We start from the raw sequence: 22,227 nt of genomic DNA, 5'->3' as shown, positions 1-22,227 counted from the left end.
ATGAGCCAGGGCTTAGAGTGGTGCCAGGGAAATTGGGGGACACTGACTCCCGGAGAAGAGGGGCTGGGAGTGAAGGATGTGGTGCTGGGAGCAGGACGGGCCTTGCTTGTGTCCTGGGTCTGTCCCCCCCCCCCCCCCCCCGCTGGCTGCCACGGAAGCGCTTTGGTTTCATCTGTGCAATGGGCACGCCTCCAAGGGCTGCTTCAGGGCTGGACCCTCGTTGCGTGGCAAGTACGTGCATTCTGAGAGGACTGCATGAAGCAGGACGTAACTCGGTCGTGACAAGAATATGGTTTTGGAAGCAGTTACTGGCACAGGGAGGTGTTCGGGATCAGGTAAAAAAGAGCCGTGACAAAGGAGAGCTGCGTAGTTAGGTTCTTAGTTGGAAATCCTTGCTGGTGGATGGCTTTGTGCAGTTCTGTGCTCTGAGACGCACAGAACCGATTAAGAATTTTCTGGTGAGACAGGGCAAAGCTACCACCGTGCTTTCAAAGTGATTTATTATCCATAAGAGGTTAAAAAACTGGTGTCTATTTAGCATGACTCAACGTTTGCATTAAAAAAAGCAACTAAAATGCATTTCAAAAGGCTGACAGGTCGTACATCCAAGTAATAAAAATGCATTTGGGTGGCAGGCGCTCAGTTCTTGCTGAACTGTGTTTTCTACAAAGTACACTCTGTATTACTGGTATGGTATGACAGGGTATCTGGGAGGAATCTACTGAAGCTCTCTCAGCCTGTCCAGCATGTGGCGAGGGTAACTCAAAAGTTAGCGTCACGGGGGACAGTGTGAGCCAAGAGGGGCGTGTGGGCTCCGGATGGCGCCCTCCTGTTAAGGAGTCATCCGTGGCTTCCGCAGGTATTCACGGGCTGTGCTGCACGCTACGCTAGGTGCTAGGGACAAAAGAGCTGGGGTCCAGGGTTGAAAAGTTAAAAAAATTATATATATATATATTTTAAAATTAGAGGTACAGACCAAGAAAGCACTTCTAAGCACTTAAGCGTTCTATGGGCTCAAGTCTGGTGCAGGTCCATGCAACCTGAGCGCTTTGATAAACAACTAGCGGGTCCTGCACAGCCCTGTTCCCTGACTGCTGAGGAAACTTCATTTATGACCTGTCAGGGCATTTTCTGTGCCCTCGGCCGGCCGGCGCGCGTGTGGGTGGCGCGCGCTTCACCGGGCGCCCGGGTGACGGTCGCCCCTCTCTCGCCCTCCCCGCCGCAGACAGCGAGCTGGTGCTGCCCGACTGCCTGCGGCCGCGCTCGCTCACCGCCCTGCGGCGGCCGTCGCTGCGGCGCGAAGCCGACGAGGCGCGCCTCTCCGTGAGCCTTTGCGACCTCAACGTGCCGGGCGACGAGGGCGCGCCGGCCGGCGGCTGCCCGATCCCGCAGAACTCGCTCAACTCGCAGCACAGCCGCGCGCTGCCCGCGCAACTCGACGGCGACCTGCGCTTCCACGCGCTGCGCGCCGGCGCGCACGTCCGCATCCTGGACGAGCAGACGGTGGCGCGCCTGGAGCACGGGCGCGACGAGCGCGCGCTCGTCTTCACCAGCCGGCCCGTGCGCGTGGCCGAGACCATCTTTGTCAAGGTCACGCGCTCGGGCGGCGCGCGGCCTGGCGCGCTCTCCTTCGGCGTGACCACGTGCGACCCCGGCACGCTGCGGCCCGCGGACCTGCCCTTCAGCCCCGAGGCCTTGGTGGACCGCAAGGAGTTCTGGGCCGTGTGCCGCGTGCCCGGGCCCCTGCACAGCGGCGACATCCTGGGCCTGGTGGTCAACGCAGACGGCGAGCTGCACCTCAGCCACAACGGCGCGGCCGCCGGCATGCAGCTGTGCGTGGACGCCTCGCAGCCGCTCTGGATGCTCTTCGGCCTGCACGGCGCCATCACGCAGGTCCGCATTCTCGGTGAGTGCCTGCGGCGCGCCTGCCCTGCACACAGGGGACGGCCCGGGTAGGGACACTGAGCAAACTCTCAGCCCCTCCGCGCCCAGGGCCTTGCTAAGGAATCACAGGTGGGCGAGGTGCGTTCTCGGCTGCTCTCAGGGGTCAGGAGGCCCACCTGGGGAGGGGGTGATTAAAAGGCCCAGAGTCGGGCCCACCTGCTTTCTCAGGGATACGTACAGAGCAGCGTACACACGCCCCAGGTGCCGCTTAAACATGGGTGGATATTTCCACCAGCGACTGTTTGAGGTGAGGCTTGTGTTGGTACAAAATCAGAACAGAGGTCCCGGCGCCTCAGGAGGGCTGTGAGTGAGAGTGAGAAACACGGGTGGGTGTATCGGTCACGTGATCTCTGTGCGGGGCACGCCCGACACGGGGGGGGCGGGGCGAGAGGGATCCCTGAGCAGGTGCCCTTGATGGGGAGGACTTGAGAGCTGCGGGCCTGCTCTTGCTTGGGGCACGGGGCTCGAAAGGCCTGGGGGGATGTGGGTCGGTGCAGGCCTTGCTTCCCGAATGTTCTATGGATGTCAATGGTTGTCCTTTGAAAACAGGTGCATGTGATGGAAACATTTGGAATTCTAAAAGGGGAGGAAGGATTGTTTATTACAGCCTTCAATAGGCAGTGCGAGTTAAGAAGAGGGTGTTGGTTATAGTATACAGCTTTTCCAAACTGATTGACCAGACGTCTTTTCTTCTGAGACCTCTATTACTACCCCCCACCCCCGCCCCCTGCCAGCAGATGTCCATGGTCTGGTAACCACTCTGTTAGCCTAGGCTGGTTTCAGTGGCTCACCTGGAGAATTATTCAAGTGAAGATTCTTGCAACCCATCTGCAGAGATTCCAATTCTGTCTGTAGATCTTGGATTGGTTCCAGGTGCCTGATTTTTAGTTTTTAAGATTATTTATTTGAAAGGGAAAGAGAAAGTGACAATATGAATCTTCCATCTTGCTGGTTCACTCCCTAAAAGCCACAATAGGTAGATCTAGGCTAGATCTAGGAAGTCCATCTGGGTCTCCCACATGGGTGGTATGGGTGGCATGGGCCCAATGCTTGGGCCATCTTCCTCTGCCTTTCTGGGCAGAGTAGTTGAGACTCACACTGGTATTTCCATAAGGGATGCTGTTGTCTCAAGCAGAAGCTTAACCTAATGCACCACAATGCCAGGCCCCCTGTGTGTTTTTTTTTTTTTTTAAGATTTATTTATTTGAAAATCTGAGAGAAAGAGAGAGGGAGAGAGACAGACCGATCTTCCATCTACTGGTTCGTACTCCCCAGATGGCCATGACGGCTGGGGCTGGGCCAGGCTGAAGCCAGCTTTTTCCAGATCCCCCATGTGGGTAGCATGGGCCCAAGCACTTGGGCCATCTTCCCCTGCTTTTCCCAGGCCATTAGCAGGGACTTGGATGAGAAGCAGAGCAGCCGGAACATGATGCCCGTTTTGCAGGCGGTGGCTTTACCTTCTGTACCACGGCATAGTACCTGTGTGCATGAGTTTGTGTATGTAATGTTGGTGATAGTGAGTATGGGATTTGTGAAATTCAGTTGAATCCATTGGGATGTCCAGCTCTTGAAAAAGACCAAATGAAGGGGCTGCCACTAGGGTGTAGTGGGTAAAGCCGCCGCCTGCAGTGCCAGCATCCCATATGGGCGCCACTTTGAGACCTGGCTGCCCCACTTCCTATCCAGCTCTCTGCTATGGCCTGGGAGAGCAGTGGAGGATGGCCCAAGTCCTTGGGCCCCTGCACCCATGTGGGAGACCTGGAAGAAGCTCGTGGCTTCCGATTAGCACACCTCCAGCTGTTGCGGCCAACTGGGGAGTGAACCAGTGGATGGAAGACCTCTGTCTCTCTCTGCCTCTCCTTCTCTCTCTGTGTAAATCTGACTTCTGACTTTAAAGCAAAATAAATAAATCTTAAAAAAAAAAAAGACCGGGGCTAGCGCTGTGGCTCACTAGGTTAATCCTCCGCCTGCGGTGCCAGCATCCCATATGGGCACCTGGTTCTGGTCCCGGTTGCTCCTCTTCCAGTCCAGCTCTCTGCTGTGGCCCGGGAGTGCAGTGGAGGATGGCCCAAGTGCTTGGGCCCTGCACCCGCATGGGAGACCAGGAGAAGCACCTGGCTCCTGGCTTTGGATCAGCGCAGTGCACCGGCCGCAGCACGCCGGCCACAGCGGCCTTTGGAGGGTGAACCAACGGCAAAGGAAGACCTTTCTCTTTGTCTCTCTCACTGCTCTCACTGTCCACTCTGCCTGTCCAAAAAAAAAAAAAAAAAAAAAAAAAAGTAGAATAGCTGGGACTTGAGCTAGTGCACAGGTGGTGGCTTAACCCACTGCGCCTTCTATAGTACTGTCCCTGCAAGTGACATTTAACCCACTGTGTCAAACACCCATCCCTAAATGTTATTAGAATAATGCTAATTATTTTTTAAAAATATTTTTTAAACCTAGGTTATTTGAAAGGCAAGGAGACAGAGAGATGGGGAGCATGAGGGAGGGAGAGAGAAAGAAAGATAAAGATTTACGTTATTACCCAAATGTCTGCAACAACCAGGCCTGGGCCAGGCTGAAGCCAGGAGCCTGGAACTCCATCTGAGTATCCTATGTGGTTGGCAGGGACCCTAGTCCTTGAGCCAGTATCTGCCTCTCAGGGTGTGTGGGGAGCAACTGGGAGCAACTCGGACTAGACTAAGTTACTGGAATTAAGACTTATTCTATGCATCTGCTTTCCCACAATATGGCACTGAGAAGGGAAACAGCTTCTACACAGCTGCCTCCAGTTCAACCAATAAACTGTGGGACCTGCTCCTGATTGGAGGAGAGCAGCGTACTCGGCGTGTGGGTAGCAGAGTTGGGATTGGTGGAAGAGGACTATAAAGGAGGAGAGAGACGGCATGCACCAGGAACATCTAGGAGGAACATCTAAGGGGAACACCTGTGCAGCCCCCGAGAGAGCCGGCCGGCGGTGTGCCGCTCCCCCGCGGAAGTGGGGAATGTGGCAGGGGGAATCGCCCTTCCACGGAGGTGGAAGGGACAGTAGCCAACCCGGGAAGAACCAGCAGCAAACCTGGGGAGGGCCGAGCAGACGAAAGAACAGCGCAGGGTCCTGTGTCGTTCCTCCACGAAGACGGGGAGCGACAGGGTGTGCATTAGCAGGAAGCTGGAACTTGACCCCAGGCACTCCCTATGGGATACAGGTGTCCTGAGCAGTGTCTCAAGTGCCGTAGAGTAGCACTAGAACTAATAATAAAAAATAACCTCCCTGAACACCTGCTTGTGTGCAGGGTATTGTGTTAGCATCTGTTGGGGAATCACAGGTGAGTAAGGTTTCCTGTTCTCAAACGCTAATGGTTTCTCTGGAGAAACCAAGCTGGATTCCAGCGCAAAGAGCAAGTGGTCCCCAGGCCTAGTGTTTGTCAGGCGTGCCCTGCTCAGAGCTCAGTGTGGTGGTATGGTTTGCAGGAGAGGGTCAAGGCTGCCCAGAGGGGTGGGTTTGAGGATAGCCCCAGGAGGTTCCCTGGGCAGTTAGCTCTTTGAGGACAAGGCCCTGTCCCCAGCTTTATGGCTATTGATAGCTTTGGGCCCTCAATAGGGATTTGTTGAGGAGGAGTGGGGAGGCGGAGAGCAGTGAGGGAAGGCAGGATGTGCACAGGGGGAGGAGGGGAAGGCGTTTCGCCAGTGCCAGTGCCGAGGATGTGGGTGGCATCTGGGGACATCAGTGGAGAGGGCAGGGCTATGAAGGGGGGAGCGTGGGGGGAGCTGGGGGCTTTATTCTCTGCCCTGGGACCCTGCAAGGTGAAGGTTGCCAAGGAGGGGTGGCAGTGGGGTTTGGGCCGGGGCTGGTTTGAGACTGCTGATGTAGTGAGGCCAGAGCATGGTGGGCCCCCAGTCTGGGAGAACAAGGAGCGGGGGCTGTGCTCTGGCCAAAGAGGGACTCGGCTCGCGCTTTCTCTGATGAGGCCTCTGGGTGGCTCCACTTGCCCCCTCACAAACACTGCCCCCCTCTTGCAGGCTCTACCATCCTGGCCGAGCGGGGCATCCCGTCGCTCCCCTGCTCCCCTGCCTCCACACCAACCTCACCCAGTGCCCTGGGAAGCCGCCTGTCTGACCCCTTGCTCAGCACTTGCAGCTCTGGACCTCTGGGGAGCTCTGCAGGTGGTAAGTACGCCGCCGCCCTGCGCGCCGCCCAGCCGATGCTGTGGGACTGAGCCACACCTTCCCTGAGTCCCCAGCCAAGGCAGCGGGGGGCAGGGCTGGCACTGAGAAGAGCTGGAGTTGGGTTCAGTGAGCCCTTGTTGGGGTGCCTTCTGGGTGTATCCTCTTGTCTCCAGCTGGGCAGCTTCTCCAAAGAGCACCAGACAGGAGGGCCCGGCCTTAAACGTGGGGGTCCTTTCCCTGCGTCTTCCTTTCTTTCCCTCTCACTGTTGATGGCCACTCTGGCCCCTGGGCTGGCCGAGTGGTCTGGCAGTGGGGCCGCCCAGGGCTCAGCCTCTTCCCTGTGCCTGGAAGACAGGTTGTAGGGGTCAGTCGGTGGCTCTCCAAAGGTGGGGTCAGAGGAGGCCAGGGGCTGCTCTTCCCAGGAACCTACAACCAGGCGCCCTTCCCGACTGGTGCTCCCTCACCCCCAGGGACGGCCCCCAACTCGCCGGTGAGCCTGCCCGAGTCACCAGTGACCCCAGGCATGGGCCAGTGGAGTGACGAGTGCACCATTTGCTATGAACACGCGGTGGACACGGTCATCTACACGTGTGGTCACATGTGCCTCTGCTATGCCTGCGGCCTGCGCCTCAAGAAGGCTCTGCACGCCTGCTGCCCCATCTGCCGCCGCCCCATCAAGGACATCATCAAGACCTACCGCAGCTCCTAGCCTGCCACACGGCAAGCCAGCAGGGCCCTTCTCTTCCTCACTTTGGAAACTTTTCCTTTTCCATTAAACATGGGACACTGAGGCCCCTGGAGGTTTGGGGAGAGAAGAGGATCAGGCAGGGAGGTGTGGGGGGCAGAAGCCAATCGCTGGGTGGGGGCAAGGTAGGAGGCCACTTTGCCTTCTGTGCACCGACTGCCCCTGCATGCTGAGGGCTAGGGCTCCGCACCTGTCCCAGCCCTCTGGGACATCTGGTGCGGATTTTTAGGAGGTCCCTCCGGCCTGCTTGGCACCATGGTGAGAACGCAAGAACATGTACCCTTGGGCATATGCGGCCCTGAGCTGGGGCCTGTGGCTTGGCGAGTGGGGTGCAGACTGGATTGTAACCTCCATTTGCTTCCTCGGCCGGCTGCCCTTGAGTAGCGTGCAACCTTCTCAGCAGCAGCTCCTGAGCCACTGCCTCCCTGTGCTACACCCGCTTCCTGGCTGCCCTCTTCCTGCCTGTTGCGCCTGGCAGCTGGGGCAAGGTGGCCAGTGGGCGCTCCTCCCCTGGGCAGGGTGCAGCCTCCATGCCACAGTGCCCGCCGCCCAGGTTGGGCGAGTGGATGGCAGGGAGCGCTCCAGGTCCTGGCGTAGCCTTTCTGCTCCGATCATCTCGCGGACGCCATTGCTCAGGGTGGCCCTTTGGTGTGGGCTGAGGGGCGGATCTGCCTTGTGTCAGGGTCTCTTGAGAACAGGTTTGCAGCTTCCCTTTCTGGCCTGGCCTTGCACAGCTCAGTGCTGGCCTGGGCCACTTCTCAGAGGCTGTCACCTGTCCAGGAGGAGCGAGGACCCTGGGTTTCAGGGTGTGCGGGAGCTTCTCTGGGCTAAGACCAGCCCTTTGTCGTGTTTTTATTTATTTATTTATTCAGTTTGTGGGTTTTGGGTTTCTGCTTGTTTCTTTGTGAGCCCCCGGGAATGCTGCCCTGCTGTGTGGGGAACCTGGTGACAGGCAGCAGAGGACGGCCCCACCCTGCCCAGACCCTGGCTGCAGCGCTCACGGTCAGCCCTGACAACCCTGAGCTGGGAAGAGGGGCCACAGCGGGAGGCCTCCTGGCACATAGTGCCCATTGAACAGAGAGGCAAGCTGGGGCCCGTGGCTCTTCCAGGGCCACAGAGGGCTGTTCCTCTCTGGCCCGAAGCTGGGTCACCTGGGACATCAGGTGGCCTGAGAGCTCTCCCCTCCATGTAGGCATGGAAAGTTCTGGGAAGGCTTGGGGGGCATATGAGTTGGGGAGCAGAGCTGGAGGAGCCTTGTCACAGAGGGCAGAGGTGCCTCTCCACACTGCTCGGCTGTTCTGGGTCCTTGGGAAGAGTGCCCCGCTCTTGGGTTATGGGCAGTTCAGCCCTGCCCGCCCTGTCTGGGCTTTGGCTCCCCTGCCTCCTAGCCTCTGCCGCCCTAGATGGCGGCTTCCATGACAGCTGGGTCCTGAGGTTCTAGTCGTGGCTACTGACTGGCTGTGTGGTCCTGGCTGGGTCATTGCCCCTCTGAACCTAAGCTTCCTCCTCTGTGAAATGGTTGTGTGTACCTGTGGGGGTGCTTTCTGTTTGACTTTTGGGAACTCTGGTGGGGCTGCCATGGGGTGGTGTGATGGGGATGTGCGGTGGGCGGGGCCTGCAGCCCCTGGGCAGGCCCGTTCTACTCTGGGTCTCTTCCTCTCTGTCACCTGCCTTGGGCGATCCCATCCAGAGGCAAAGAAAGGCCTTAAGTGTAGGGGCTGCCTGGCCTGAAGGCTGGGGAGCGGAAGCCCATCATTCATTGTCTGTTAGTGCAAGGGTAGCTGCTGCCTCCTTTGTGAACTCGGGTCGCTGTGATTGTGAATAAAGGTGATTTCGTACCAGCCTCAGGGCTGTGCTGTGTGTGCAGAGGTTGGAAAGGGTGGACCCTGGAGATCAGGTGTCCTGGATATGGATGGGAGTCCTCAAGAGGTGGGACAGACTCCCTGGGCTGGGGGGCTGGAGTGTGACCTGTGGCTTGGACAGCAGGAGCTGGCATGTCAGGTGAGTCTCAAAAGGGTAAAGCCATGGCCCTCTGGTGCTGTGGGGAGCAGGAGCCCCAGCCTCCTCTGGGAGGATGCTCTGCTTCCCCTGGAGGCTGAGCAGGGCCCAACCTCGCTGAGGTCCTTGTGGGATCAGCAGTGCCACCTAGGGGCTGATGGAGGGAATGACAAGTCCCCGCCACTCAGGGGCTGTGCTGACTCCCCAGGAACAGGGCCTCCCGTGGCTGGCCCCAACCTTTGGCTGGAGCTCAGCTGTGTTCCCACAGTCAGGTGTGGAGGTGTACACCAAATGGAAGGCTACTGGACAGAGATCTTGGGAATTCTGTAAATGTGCTGGGGAAGGGGGTTTGGTGGCAGGAAAAGGATGTTGGAATGGTGCTTTTCGGGCAAGGCCAGGCTCAGAGGCAATGGGGCACCTGGCCACCTAACTGCGGGCTGTTCCCCACACCAGGACTACCCTGTCCTGCTTCCTGTGGAGTCTGGTACAGGTAGGCCTGCTGGTTGTGTCCTTGGCCCTGAGACCTGCTTCTCCCAAGGACTTGGCCACTGCCCAGAAGGGCGCCTGACCATGGAGGAGGAGCAAGGAGAGTTCAAGTACAGCTCTCACCAACAGTGGGAGTGGGGCAACGACCCCCTAACCCCCAGTGCCTGCTTTTGGGACAATGGGACATTTGCCATCTGGCTGAGTGGGGATGCTGGTCATAGAATGAAGAGGTGAGTCTGTTCAGTTAAAAAGGCCAAAAACTTTATTTAGTCTTCAGGGAAATACAAGATGCATGTAAACATAAAATACAAAAAACAACCCAAATCTTACAGTCTAGAAGCATGCCAAGACACAGCATTTTCTGCAGGCCCAGGAGTCCTGCCCAAGTGAGGAAGGGACCTGGACAGTGGCAGCCAGGGGCTGGGGCCCCTTCCCAGGGATACTGCATTTTTGTGGTGAGGAAAAAACAAACTCACTAAAAATATTAGAAACACGGAGATAGTTTAGCACCACCATGGATCTTGGAACTATTTTAGCACTCAAAGCGAGCTGCACTGCATCTAACGGCCGTTGCTCCAGTTTCTCTGTGGAGGGAGAGGAAGGAAACCCTAGCGGAGGCCTCCTCCTGCCCCCAGTGCCCCACTGAGAGCCGAGTGGAATTCTCCCAAGTTCTACAACCTCAGAGACCTCTGCCAGTGAACCCAGCTCTGCAGGGCGCACAGCCACGCTGCACAGACCTGCCCCTCGGGTGTGCTGGGCACAGACGTGCGTGCCAGGAACGTGCTTTCCATGCGTGTCCTGGATTCGGGGACAATCTGCTGCAGAGCCTTCGTCCTCTGCATGGATGCGGAGGAGCGGGTAGCCTGGTTGGAAGCCACCGGAAAGATGGAAGGCTGCTCCCGTGGCTGGCTGCACTCTGCCAGCTCCGAGTCACGCCAGGAGCGCGGACTCCACAAAGCCCCTGCACAGGTCTCCTCAGGACCCTTGCAAGAGACAGAAGGGTTCCCGCGTGCGTCCCTGGTTGCACAGCTGATTGTGGCTGCTGGTCTGATTCACACCGCTTGAGAGCTGGCGTTGGATGGGATCACGGGGCGTGGGCCCAGCCAGCTGGGCACCTGGGAGGCAGGCGGACAGTCTGGAAACAGGGTCCCGAACTCAGAGGTTTATTTGCTGTGGGTATTTGTCCTTTCCACTAAGTAAACGGAGGAGACCTGCTGGAGACCCAGCTGGCTCACGGCTAGTGACTGACAGTTTTCTCTGGCAGCTTCTATGACCAAATCTGAAGGGTTTCTCAACCTGCTCTGGCTAGGCCTTTAGGTGCTGAACCACCAGTTCCCCCCCGTCCGTTCTCTTCTTCCGGAAACACTCAGACTTCCTCCTCCTTTCCAATCAACAAGACCAGACCTGGACCCCTCTCTGAGCCTTCTCAGACCTCTCTGTCTTTTCTGGAAGCCCCCTCCCCAGGAAGGGATGGCAGCCCCAGCCACCCCAACGTGCACATGCCCAGCCTCTCACGCGCCTCTCACGTGCCTCTCACTCGCCTCTGACGTGCGCAGTCCAGTCTTCTGCCCTACGGCAATTCTCTCAGACTTCCTGGGGCCCAGCCCATTGGCTGGGATGGAACTGGGAGCAAGGCAGGGACCTCGAAATACGGGATGCTATTCTCTAAGGCCACTAAGTTCTGGGATGGGATGAGGGTGTTGATTGTCAAATTCAAGTGCAAACTTGAGAGAAAGGTAGGATGGGGGAAGGGGAACCACATGCCAATTCCAACCCGATAGCAGGTTGGGCTCAAGGTCTCGGAAGGCAGAGCCTTCCACCAGTACAAGCACCAGCATGGCCAGCTTGTGGCCTGGGGCCCCGGGCATGCAAGGACAGAGTGGGAGGAAAAGGCTAACTGGTGGGGCTGTAGGTCACTAACCCTGTTCTCTCACCGGTCTGATCACAGCCCCGGAGACCACGGGACATCAGACTGCCCCAGCTAGGGATGATGGTTTAGCAGAGGGTTCAGGAAGGTCCCAGGAGCCTGCACAGTGCTGCCGGGAAGCGTTCAGGGGTAGATGCAGGCATAGGTCACGCTGGGCAGAGCGGCTTCTCTCCCTTGCCCACCACCCCACGTTCGGAGAAACAAAACCCGAGGGGCCCTCAGCTCTTTGGTGCTATGGGGAGCCTCACACCACGGGGGTGGGAGGGGGCAGCGCCTCCACACCTGACAGCGGCTCTCCTCCACATTTTCATTTTGGAGCCTGGGATGATGGCCGAGGCTGCTGCTGCTAGATCTGTTAATGCCAGTGTGAAGTTTCCAACTAAATACTTAAAATAATTATAAAAACAAAAACAAAAACACATTGCACTCTCCAGCCAGAACTGTGTGTGTGACTAACACACACACTTGCTGCTAGAAGCTGTGAGTCCCTTGGGACCTGCCCAATGCCAAGGACTTGCTCAGTGGAGACCGCTTGCCCGGTACTTTTTCTCTAACCCCATTATTTAGTTCAAGTGGGAAATTACCACACACACACACACACACACACACACACACTCAACATATAACCCTCAAAAAAGTGAGGGAATCAATTGTTTTAGCGATGTGGACGGTTTTCTTCCCAGAAAGCTTTGCACTGGGCATGTAGCTGTGTATGCACTGAGGGAGAGGCCCACCCAGGGGTGCAGCCCCGCCCCGGGCACAGAGATCCGTATCTACAGAAAGTCATCGAGTTGGGGGCTGGAGCAGCAAGCGTACAGTACTGGAAGTGGAGGGGACCAGTGGCGAGGGCCTATTGCCCGCAGGTCACAGCTCCCAGGGCCTGCACCAGAGGGGACTTCCCGTCCCGCTACTTTTTGTACCGGCGCCAAGGAAGGAGGCAGCCGGCCTGGTACCTGTTGGGGGAGGTTCTGTCTGCAGAGACCTGGGCAGACCGCTCAGGTCCTTCTTTCCCTATGAAAAATTCTTGGACTGTCTGGCGTGTGGGGCAGAGGCACGGCTCGCTCCTCAGGCTGAAGTCATTGAGATGAATGGGTGTGCCCAGCTCGCCCCCACCCCGTCCCGCCCCACTGCAGGGGCCTCACTGGGATATGCAGGGCTCAAGGCACCACACACCCCCCTCCCCCCAAAAAAAGGACTTGGTTGCATCTAGGATTCCTGCCCATAAACAGAACTGAGGTTACATAGTTTTAGAACGATTCAAACATGCATCCAGAGGATCACGGCCCAAACATCAGGAGGCTGGGATGAGAGAGGGCTGCTGGGAGTGGCTTTGGGGACAGGTCTCTGAGCAGCTGGCTACAAAACAATGGAAATGAAAACAAGCAACAGTTCCTGGGGGTCCTTGCTCCGCTTGGCACTGGGGCCTTAGGCCCTCAAGAGCCCCCAGCCTGTCCCTGAATCCTTTCTCCTGGGTGGACGCCACCCAATAGAAAATGGGGCTGCGCTCAGGCAGAGACCCACCTGTCTGGCCAGGAAAGGGTGAGGGGGGAAGGGGGCACCAACCCCGCTACCTGCTCCAGTTAGGATCCTTCTAGCAGCCTCCCCCCTTGCGCTGTCTGCAGATGGCCAGCGGCTCTCCCTACCTCTGCAATGCCCGATACGCCTGGCGTCCCTCTTGGTAATATTGCACTTTTCCTGCCTCTCGGATTGTTTTCATTTTCAATTGAGAATGCAAAGTATTTGGAGGGGGTAGGGGAAGTGAGTAACCGTGAAGAAATATTAGTTAAATACAAAGAGGAAGGAAGGGGTTACTTCGTCTCCCCCACTCCTTAAAAAAACCAAACTACCAAACCAAGGTCTAAGCTTAAATAGTTCTACACCTATGCTGCGATTACTAGTAACAGGAAAGTAACGCTCGACCACAATTCCCTTATCTTTTTCCTTAGATGATAAAAAAAGTTGTAACATGCCTTGCCGAGGAAAGCGATGGGTATAAATGCCAGTAACATATGCTGCTCTAACATCTGAACATGGTTAAGATGATTCTATATAATGCCTTCGTCAAGACAGAGAGTCGAGGAGGAAGAGAAAACCCTTTGGGGCCAGGCTGGGGAGTGGGCAGGCTGAGGCCATTGTCACTGGGCGGAGTGAGCTCCCCCCAGAGCAGGTGGTGCACCTGCTGCTCCAGGGTGTCCCTCCCAGCTCCCACTTGCTGCCCCCATGGCCCTAGTGTGAAGAGCATGGAGGAGCCAGGCCCGCTCTTACAGAGGTGGGGGGGAGATGAAGACACCTCCTTCCCCCCTGCCCCCAGTAATCAAAGTAAAGGTCTTTAGACTGAAAGAAAGGAAAAGCACCAATGCTGCATCTTCAGGCATTATATAAACCTCAATAATGACCTCAGAAGGGCTCATTATGATTAAAGTTGCAGTATACAGCAATATGATGTCATTTCACATTTTCAATTGCAACTAATGGAAAACTAGGTTTGGACGCTGCTGAGATTTCTTTTTTCTTTTTAGTCCGATCTGGTTTTCCTCCAGATGGGTCAGAGCCACAGGCCCCTCCCTCCTCCACCGCTGCCGGCAGTGCCTCCAACCTCACAAAAGCAGCTCAGTAGCTCCAGGGAAGGGCCTTCTTGCCCTGGAGAGGGCGGGGATTCCAGGGGCACAGGCCCGGCAGCCCCTGGCCGTGTGTGAGAAGGACTGGCATGCACCCTTCTTGCTTCAAGTATTAATATTGTCTTTGGGTTTGCAGGGTTTGTGCTGTGAGAGGGGGCAATGGTGAGGGGCGAGGTGTGACGACTGGGGCATGGTCACTGTCCCAGATCTACATGCTGTCACCAGGTGGCAGCATTCCCCACTTTCCCCAGATGCCTGAGCAACTCCCCACCTTCCTTGGGGCTGGATGCCACAATGTAAACATGATGACCACACAATCACCTAAGCAGGGGTGGGGAGGAGCGCAGGGCTGGTGCGTGGGGAGGCCCACTGTTAACGCTGGCGTTAAGGAGCGGAGCTGTGAGACCGGGGAAGTCATTTCCTGGCCGTGGGCTGCAGGAGCTGGGCGGGATGGGATGCAGTGACTGACCTCCAGGGGCCCTTCCAGTCCTGCCTCTTAACTACTCCAGCACGCAGGAGCACCAGGGATCAGGAGGAGGAGGGTCCTCGGGGGAGCTGGGAGAATGTGGGTGGCAGAGGGCCCAAGGGGGCAGTGCAGACAGCGGGGCAGGGCAGGAAAGGTAGGCTCTGGGCAGCACTGTGGTCCAGTCCAACTGAGATGCTCGGTGCTGGGCAGACACCCTGCACGTCCTCCTGGCCTGGCCGGCGCACTAGTGATTGAACTGGCTCAGTGCAGACATCTGAGGAGTGAGGCCGCGGGCCCTCTCCCTGGAAGACAGCTACGGGGAAGGTCCTTTAACCCGACAGTCACTCTACTTTTAAATTTTATTTTAAATAATCATAAATTACTTTTTTAAAAAATAAATATGTGCTGTTTAAAAATGAGAAAAGCATATACTGCATCTTTAAGTAATGCACTTTGCTCTCTGGGTCTTGTCCCATTCCACCTATTTAAAGTGCATTAATTACAAAATAATGAACCACTTCTTTATCATTATTGTTCCATAAGGACAAATAATATTCATATGAAGACACTACACCGCTACCATTAGTACTGCAATCTAGCAGATTAACGCCACATCCTGCTCTATTTAATACTGTCCAGCAGAAGAAAAGAACTAATCTCAATTTTAAACAAAATAAAAGGAAACAAAACAGTCTCACCACGGCCCTTGGATGAAGAACATGAGCAGGTGCTGTAGCTGCCAGCATCAGTGGGTGGCGAGGGACAGGGCCTGGGGATCCTGGGAAGGCCTTTCCTCCTCCGTGGAGGACAGAGGCCCGCAGCCCAGGACTCTGGCCTCTCCGTCGGTGGCTGTGCAGCCTGATCTGTCCGAAATCAAAGGCACGTGTGGAAGTCCACTCCCAGCAAAGGGCGAGTCCTTGGGGAAGCCGGTGGGCCTTCTGGGGGCCTCCCTGGAAATGCCGACAGGCGGACTCGTGACTTCGCTTGTCGCTTCTCTCCCCGCTGGGCACTGCCCCTTGGGAAGGCCAGGGTGGCTCCTGGCACAGGGGCCCTCCATCCTTCTCAGGCACCCATGGTGTTGCCAACAGGCCAAAGAGGGCAGTTGGTGGCATCTGCTGGGCTCCCTGGGTGCCCCCCCCAGTTCCTGAGTCGGGCTCCCGGCCTCGCCCAGGAGCGGGCACTCACACAGGGGCCTCGGCCTTTTCTCCCAAAGCCAGGCTCCTCGATACCACCACCTCCCTCCCGGTGGGGACTTCTGCCCCGCTGGGTTTGCGTGGGAACCAGAAGCACGGACATCCGGGACACAGGGCTCACACGGCCCCAAACCTTCCAGCAAGCGCCAGGCTCGGATGCCGTCCCCACAGTGGGAACCAAACGACATAACTTTGGCTTGTAGAGGGAAAGGACATGGGACAAACGCAAAGACGAAACACCCCGTCCCACAAGAACACAACGGAAAAGCCCCATCTGCGCCCCACCCCCTCCCATGTGAGCTGCCCAGCCTTGGGCCCCAAACGACCCCTAAAACAAGACCCAAACCAAAGGTCCCACATCCAATCCCCAGGTCAGAAAACCTCTCCTGCCTGGAAACACCCAAATCAGCCGCACCCTCCCGCTGGGCGCGTTCCCAAGACCAGGACGATGGCGAGGACAGGTGGGCTCTGTTGGCCCCTGAGAGTCACTTGTCCTTCAACTAAGAAACATGCTGGTGGCCTGGCCCCAGGCAGGACCTCGGAGCTCTCAAGCGACACCTCCAAGCCCAGCGGCAGCTGTGTCCTCGAAATTCCTGGGAAACCAGCATAACATACAAACGTCGACGAGGACAGAACTAGGCTCCCTCCACTGGCAACCGCCAGCAACCAAGACTGGGCCGAGCAGGGACAGGATGCTAGAGGCCCCAAGACCACATCGTTCCCAGACTGGCAGCAAAGGCACAATCAGGGTTTCCCACACGGCCTGTCCCAAATGGCGCACAGGCCATCTGTGAAGTCACCAAGCTGCACATGTGGGTCCCAGCTTTCTGGTCTCTGGTCCCAGGCCTGGGATACCCCCTCCCTCCCTGCCCGCCTAGTCCCTTCCCTACCCTATGTGAGCCTCTGCCATACCCTCCCTCCCAGCTGGGACAGCCTGGAGGGGGCACCTGGAGGGCCACATACTTGCAGGGTTTAGACTGCCCACCCCCCACCCCCCCATTTCCCTTTTCCCTTTTGTCTGCATCTCGCGGCGCGTCCAGCGGGTGGCCACGGCGGCACACCGAGGCTGGAGCAGGGCCACGTGGCCTCTTAGTTCTTTTTCTCCAGGTAGTTGGAAGGCACCCAGCCTTTGAAGGGCTTCACCCCATCCAGGATCTGGCAGTACCACCAGCCATTGGGGTTCCGCTCCAGAACCTCCATGGACACCCCTTCCTGGAAGCCCGCTGTCTCTTCATCGCCCTCGTAGTCTGCAATAGAGACATACACATCCTTGAGGTTATTGTGGATAAACTGGGACTTCTCAATGGGCTTGGGTCGCACGGGGGACACGGGGATGCCGTTGCGCTGAGTGGGCAGCAGTGGCGAGTCCGAGCCCTGGCTGGCAGCCCGTTCGGCCAGGCGGCCCTTGGCCTCGGCAGCCGCAGAGCGGGCGGTGCTGAAGGAGGAGTTTCGGCGAACGCCCCGGAGGCTGTCGGTGGCTGTGAGCGACTCGTTCCTCCGCAGGGCGCAGGACAGGTTGTTGTCCTTGGGTGGCGGGGACACAAACACTGACTGGGGCCTGACGGCCACCTGCCGCACGCCGTTCCTCATCTTCACAGCCGCGGGCCCCGAGCTCTTGCCGAAGCCCCCTGGGGGCTTGCAGGGAATGGGCGGCGTGGCCCTCTTGCTCTGGTTGGCGGTGTTCAGTGCCTGCACCTGCCGCTCCGTCTTCTCCAGGCTGTCGGACTTGCCCTTGGTGGGCCCTGGGTCCAGCTCTTTGGGCTCTGGCTGCTCGTTCTCGCCAAGCACCAGGTAGTGGGAGGGGGCCCAGCCCTCCAGCTCCCCGAACCTCACGTACCACCACCCGCTCTCCAGCTTCTCAAGCACGCGCACCTCCGCGCCGGCGGGGAAGCTGATCTCCGAGTCCTGGGCCTTCTGGTAGGCGCTGCGTGTCACGTAGGAGGCGGCGGGCCCCTCCCGCTCCTTCTTGGTGGGGGACGGTGGTGCGATGGTGTCGGCCGAGCCCCTCCTGGATGCCTCACTCGAGCCCTCGGAGGCCGTCTGCGGGGGCAGCTCCGAGTCCTCGCTCCTCGAGCCCTTGAGACCAGCCCGGAGCTGGCCGGTGGGCCGCAGCTGGCGCCGTAAAGTGCTGATGTCCATCTTCTCCTGGCTCTGCGACTCGGCCCGGTTCAGCAGGGGCTTGGGCCGCACTGAAGGCTTGGCCCGGGCACAGCCCAGCCCGGCCCTGGTGTCGACGTCCTTCCTCACCCCGACCGGGGGAGCGCCCCGGATGCCTGCGTCCGAGGCGGAGCGGGGCTTCAGCTCGCCCCCGTTCTTGGACAAGGAGGAGGAGGAAGATGAGGAGGAGGAGGAGCAGGTGGTGGTGATGGTGATGGATGAAGCGAAGGAGGCCGAGGAGTGGTTCTTGCCGAGTTCTGCCTGGGCATTCTTTTCGGCCTTTAGCTTCAGGAGTGATGAGGACTTGGGGGAGCCCGATTTGGGGGAGTTCTTCCGTGCAAGGGACAGCGAGGAGCCCCCCGGGGAGTCGCTGTCTCCGGAGGAGCCTCTGGCCGACAGGGCGTCCTCCGCCAAGGGCCTGAAGCCCTCGTTCTCGTAGATGGTCTCCTCCTCCAGGGCCACGTCTTCGGAGGACTCACCCACCTTGAAGCGGGCCCGCTGCAGGGAGGAGGGCGAGGGCCGGGGGGGCTGGGCGGGCCGCCTGTCCCCAGGGCCCTGGTCCTCCGGGGGCTCCTCGCTCAGCTCTGGCTCGGAGTCACAGCCAAAGGCAGGGACGTCGTACTCGGGCTCCTCGTACTTGAGCTTCACGGGAGAGTCCCGGCTCTCGCTGGCAGCGGCGGGCCCCTCCTCAGCCTCCTTGGGCTTGCTGGGGGGCGCTGGGGGCGGCACCTTGGGCCGGGTCAGCGTGCTGGTGCGGCGGCTCAGGTTGGGCTTCTTGCGTTTGTCGATGTAGGACGCGGGGGCCCAGCCCTCCTTGTCGCCGATCTGCACGTACCACCAGCCGCCTGAATTCTTATCGATGACCTGGGGGGAGAGGGCAGAAGGCCAGTGACGTCATGTTTTGACTCTGGGATTGCTCTACCAACAAGCAAACTGAGTAGGTGGCCCAAGACCCTACTCAGCAGCCAGAGACGAGCCGGAATTTAAACCTCGGCCTCTGTGTCATCTCCTGGTCGGGGCACTCCCGCCCTCCACCTCCCTCTCCCTGATCCTCCAAGGCTTCGTGAGCCCCCTGGTCGGGCTGGCCTTCCCTCCCCTCAGCCGCTACGCCTGTGTTCCTGGGGTGGGTGTTCGGTGCAGTTTAAGTCAGCAGTTCACGATGTCTGCATCCCACATCCAAGGGCCTGGTTAGGGTCCCAGTTACTGTTTCCAACCCAGCTCCCTGCTGGTGTGTGCCCTGGGAGGCCAAGGTGATGGCTCAAGAACTTGGGTCCTTGCCATCCACGTGGGAGACCTGGGTGGAGTTCCAAGCTCCTGGCTGTTGCAGGCATTTGGGGGTATGAACTAGGGAATGGAAGAGCTCTGGCTCTCTGCCTTACACACACACACACACACACACACACACAGAGTTACGCTGTTGCTGGTCCCTACGGCCCACCAAGAATCCATATGTCTAGAAGACCCCCAGCCCACCCCGTCCCTGACTGGAGCCTGCATTCAGGACGGAGCGGCTCGGCCCCCCGCCCACCGCGGCCCTCCGAGTTGAGGCACCTCCACTTCCAGCTCCTCGTGGGCTCTGGGAGACGCTGAGCCGGCACTGTGAGCGGCTGAGGCAGGCGTCCCAGCTGCGGCCCTGCCTGGTTTAGGGGGAACGCTCACGGCCGCGGGGCTCGTGTCTGTGCCCTTCCCGCTGGGCCCCCAGGAGCCTAGCCAGCAAGGCAGACAGTGGGAAATGCATCAGGCCCTTGGCCGCCATGAACCCAAGTCCTCGGCTTCCCGGCCTGGGCTCACCTCGGCCTTCTGGCCGCCCCGAAAGCTGATGCCGTCCGAGATGCACGACTGGAACTCGGCGATGGTGTAGTACTCCACCTCCACAGAAGGGGGCTCCGGGGGCTTCGGCAGCTGGAACCCCTAAGGTGGACAGGCACGCGGTGAGCAAAACCCACCCTGTGAGGCGGTAATCGGGCAGTGACTGTCCCCAACAGCCTGCCCTCCAGAGACTTAAATCCTATGTAAGGGGTGGGGGCGGTGCCATGGTGTAGTGGGTAAAGCCCCCTGCAGTGCCGGTTTCCCATATAGGTACTGGTTCAAGTCCTTGTGCCCCTGCACCCACATGGGAGACCCGGAAGAAGCTCCTGGCTCCTGGCTTTAAATCGGCACAGATCCGGCCATTGCAGCCAGCTGGGGAGTGAACCAGCGGATGGAAGACCCCTCTTTCTGTGTAACTGACTTTCAAATAAATAAATAAATCTTAAAAAAAAAATCCTACATAGGAGTCCCTTGGGGCTTGTCTCGGCTGTCACGACACTCCCTGCTCACCCAGGACTGTTCCCTTGTGTCTGGGGGTCCAGTTTTCAGATGCCTTCATGGCGACGTCCCTAATTACACATGAAAAGGCAAAGTGCTCTAACAAATCCTGGGTGTAGCTTAGCGCCCTGCAGAGAGGCGCGCCACCATCCCAGAGTCCAAGGGTGCCGGCTGCGGTGGGACATGGGCAGCAGAGGCAGGGCAAAGGGGCACAGCTTTCCCTCAAGGGGGTGGGTGCCTGTGGGAGCAGTGGGTTGGGCAAGGAAAGTCTGGTCCTTATGATGGTGCCAAAGTTTGTCCTCCTTTATACAAAGTGGTTACAACAAAACAGTTGGGGGGAAAAAAGAGGGTGGGAGTAAGGAGGGGAAGCAGCGGTGGTGCAGCAGGAAGATGGCACGTGGCCCTGTTGGATTCCAGACCCAGCCTCTCACCAGCCACGTGGCCCTGGGCGAGACCTGAGACCTCTCTGAGCCTCAGTTTTCTCATCTGTAAAATGGGACCAGTAACAAGGCCATGAAGAGGATCACCAGGATAGCGTCCATCACTTCTGACCCTGCCACAGGGGCACAGGAGGAGCCCGGTAAACACAAGCTGAAGTCAACACTCTAGAAACGTCTTCCAAGCTTTCCTGGCCTGAGGCTCAGCACCCCCTAACCCCCCCAGTTGAAAGTGAGCTGCTCTGGGTCAGAGACAACGAGGGTGGGAGGAAGCTGGTTTCGAGGGGCCGTGTGAATCAGCCTATTTTCTCAGCCCCACTGCCTGGCTCTGAGCTGTGCCTGGGAGCAGATGCAGCCCGGCCCAGCCCAGCGCAGCCCCCGGGGCAGGCAGGCGTAACTGGAAACAGCAGCCCTGCATCTGCTAAGCGTGGAAGGAACCACCCTCCTCCTGGCGAAATCAAGTCTGCCTGAAAAGAATCAGCCAGGGCTAAGTGGTAAAGGGGAAGGAGGATCCACTGTGCAGCTGTAAAACCCAAGGGGGGAGAAAGAAACCCCACCAGGGCCTCTGGCTGGGGCGAGAAGGCCTCCTCCCCAGGGACCAAGTCTTCCGAAACCCTGCCGTGCGGAAGACCTACCCTGCGTGGACCGAGAACTCCCTCCAGGGCCGCTGTCGCTGACCTCGAGCCCAGACACAGCCCGTCCCTTACATGAACCAGCTGACTCAGCCTCACGACAGCCCCGTATCAGGGGTGGCCAGGGCTGTCCCCATCTTACAGATAAGGAAATGGAGACCTCTGGAGGCTAAGTGGCTGGCCCAGCATCTCTCAGCTCCTGAGTACCAGACGTGGAAGACAAAGCTGTGCCTCGCAGGCCCAGGGCCCCCACCTGCTCCCCCGTGGTAAGTCTTTGTTCCAGCGCTCTAAGCTTGCCACCAGCATTGTGGCCACCCCAGGCCCTAGCCCCTGCCTGCCTGCAGGTCTGGGCACCTGGACACCCCGCCCACAGGCCCCAGGGAGCTCAGCAGCCTTGACCCTCTGTAAGCCTGGGCATGAACGTGAGCCAATCCTCGTGACTCACTGTCCCCATGGAGGACGCTCACGGGTCAGCCCTGCCCTCCGAGGCTCTGGCGTCCACCACATCCGTCAGGCATCGCGGAGCAGGGCAAAACCAAAAGGCTTCCAAGCTAACATGGACAGCAGCCCCATTTCCAGCCCCTGCCAATGCCCTTTTGGACACTCCTGCCGGCCAGTCTAAATGTTTATGTCTGCCAGCTCAGCGGCTGGGATGGATTTATTTAGCTTGGGAGCGCAGTGCGTTTCCGATTATAAACTGTCTAGCCACCGGGGGCGGGCGTTTGGCACAGCAGTGGGGACACTGCTTGGGACACCCACATCCCACACTGGAATGCCTGTTCGAGACCTGGCTCCTCCACTTCCCATCCAGTTTCCTGCTAATGCAGACCCTGGGAAGCAGCAGACGAGGGCTCAAGTTTGTGGGTCCCTGCCACCCATGTGGGAGAGGCTGAGTTCCAGACCTCTGACTTCAGCCTGGCTCAGCCCTGGCTGTTGTAGGCATTTGGGAAGTGAACCAGCAGGCTAGGAGGTCTCTGTCTCTTCAAACAAAGTGAAAATAAATGAATAAAACTTGAGACGGCTAGCCAGGACCCCAGAAAGGCTGGGCCCGCAGGCTCCTGCCCCAGCTCCACAGGCCGGAGAGGCTCTTGGGCGGGCAGCCCTTGCTCCGGCCTGCTGCAGCACAGCCCAGGCAAGGACAGCGGGCAGGAAACTCAGTCACATA

The 22,227-nt window shown here is 58.5% G+C and overlaps 2 protein-coding genes across 9 annotated transcripts in view; one reads left to right on the top strand and one right to left on the bottom strand.

The window, feature by feature from the left end:
• The window catches only part of NEURL1 (neuralized E3 ubiquitin protein ligase 1), a 77,581-nt gene extending 68,897 nt beyond the window's left edge, over window positions 1-8,684 (top strand). For 2 of the 4 annotated variants that reach the window (XM_008270468.5, XM_070057277.1), the window contains exons 4-6: window positions 1,226-1,906; window positions 5,950-6,096; window positions 6,567-8,684. In XM_008270468.5, the coding sequence (XP_008268690.3) occupies window positions 1,226-1,906; window positions 5,950-6,096; window positions 6,567-6,805 (1,067 nt within the window). In that variant the 3' untranslated portion in view covers window positions 6,806-8,684. The remainder of the gene's footprint in view (window positions 1-1,225; window positions 1,907-5,949; window positions 6,097-6,566) is intronic. The other 2 variants (XM_089314357.1, XM_089314358.1) reach the window with 1 other exon arrangement.
• Window positions 8,685-9,564: 880 nt separating this feature from the next.
• The window catches only part of SH3PXD2A (SH3 and PX domains 2A), a 234,593-nt gene continuing 221,930 nt past the window's right edge, over window positions 9,565-22,227 (bottom strand). For all 5 annotated transcript variants that reach the window (XM_002718709.6, XM_002718708.6, XM_008270470.5 and 2 more), the window contains 2 exons: window positions 19,478-19,597; window positions 9,565-18,550 (listed from right to left, as the gene is read on the bottom strand). In XM_002718709.6, the coding sequence (XP_002718755.3) occupies window positions 16,619-18,550; window positions 19,478-19,597 (2,052 nt within the window). In that variant the 3' untranslated portion in view covers window positions 9,565-16,618. The remainder of the gene's footprint in view (window positions 18,551-19,477; window positions 19,598-22,227) is intronic.

The sequence above is a fragment of the Oryctolagus cuniculus genome, chromosome 15, assembly GCF_051225735.1.
Source record: "Oryctolagus cuniculus isolate XC-2025 breed Fujian yellow rabbit chromosome 15, ASM5122573v1, whole genome shotgun sequence".
In the NCBI taxonomy this organism is placed as follows: Eukaryota; Metazoa; Chordata; class Mammalia; order Lagomorpha; family Leporidae; genus Oryctolagus; species Oryctolagus cuniculus.
The sequence above is the reverse complement of the archived record's forward strand: the minus strand, read 5'-3'. Positions and strand labels throughout refer to the sequence as shown.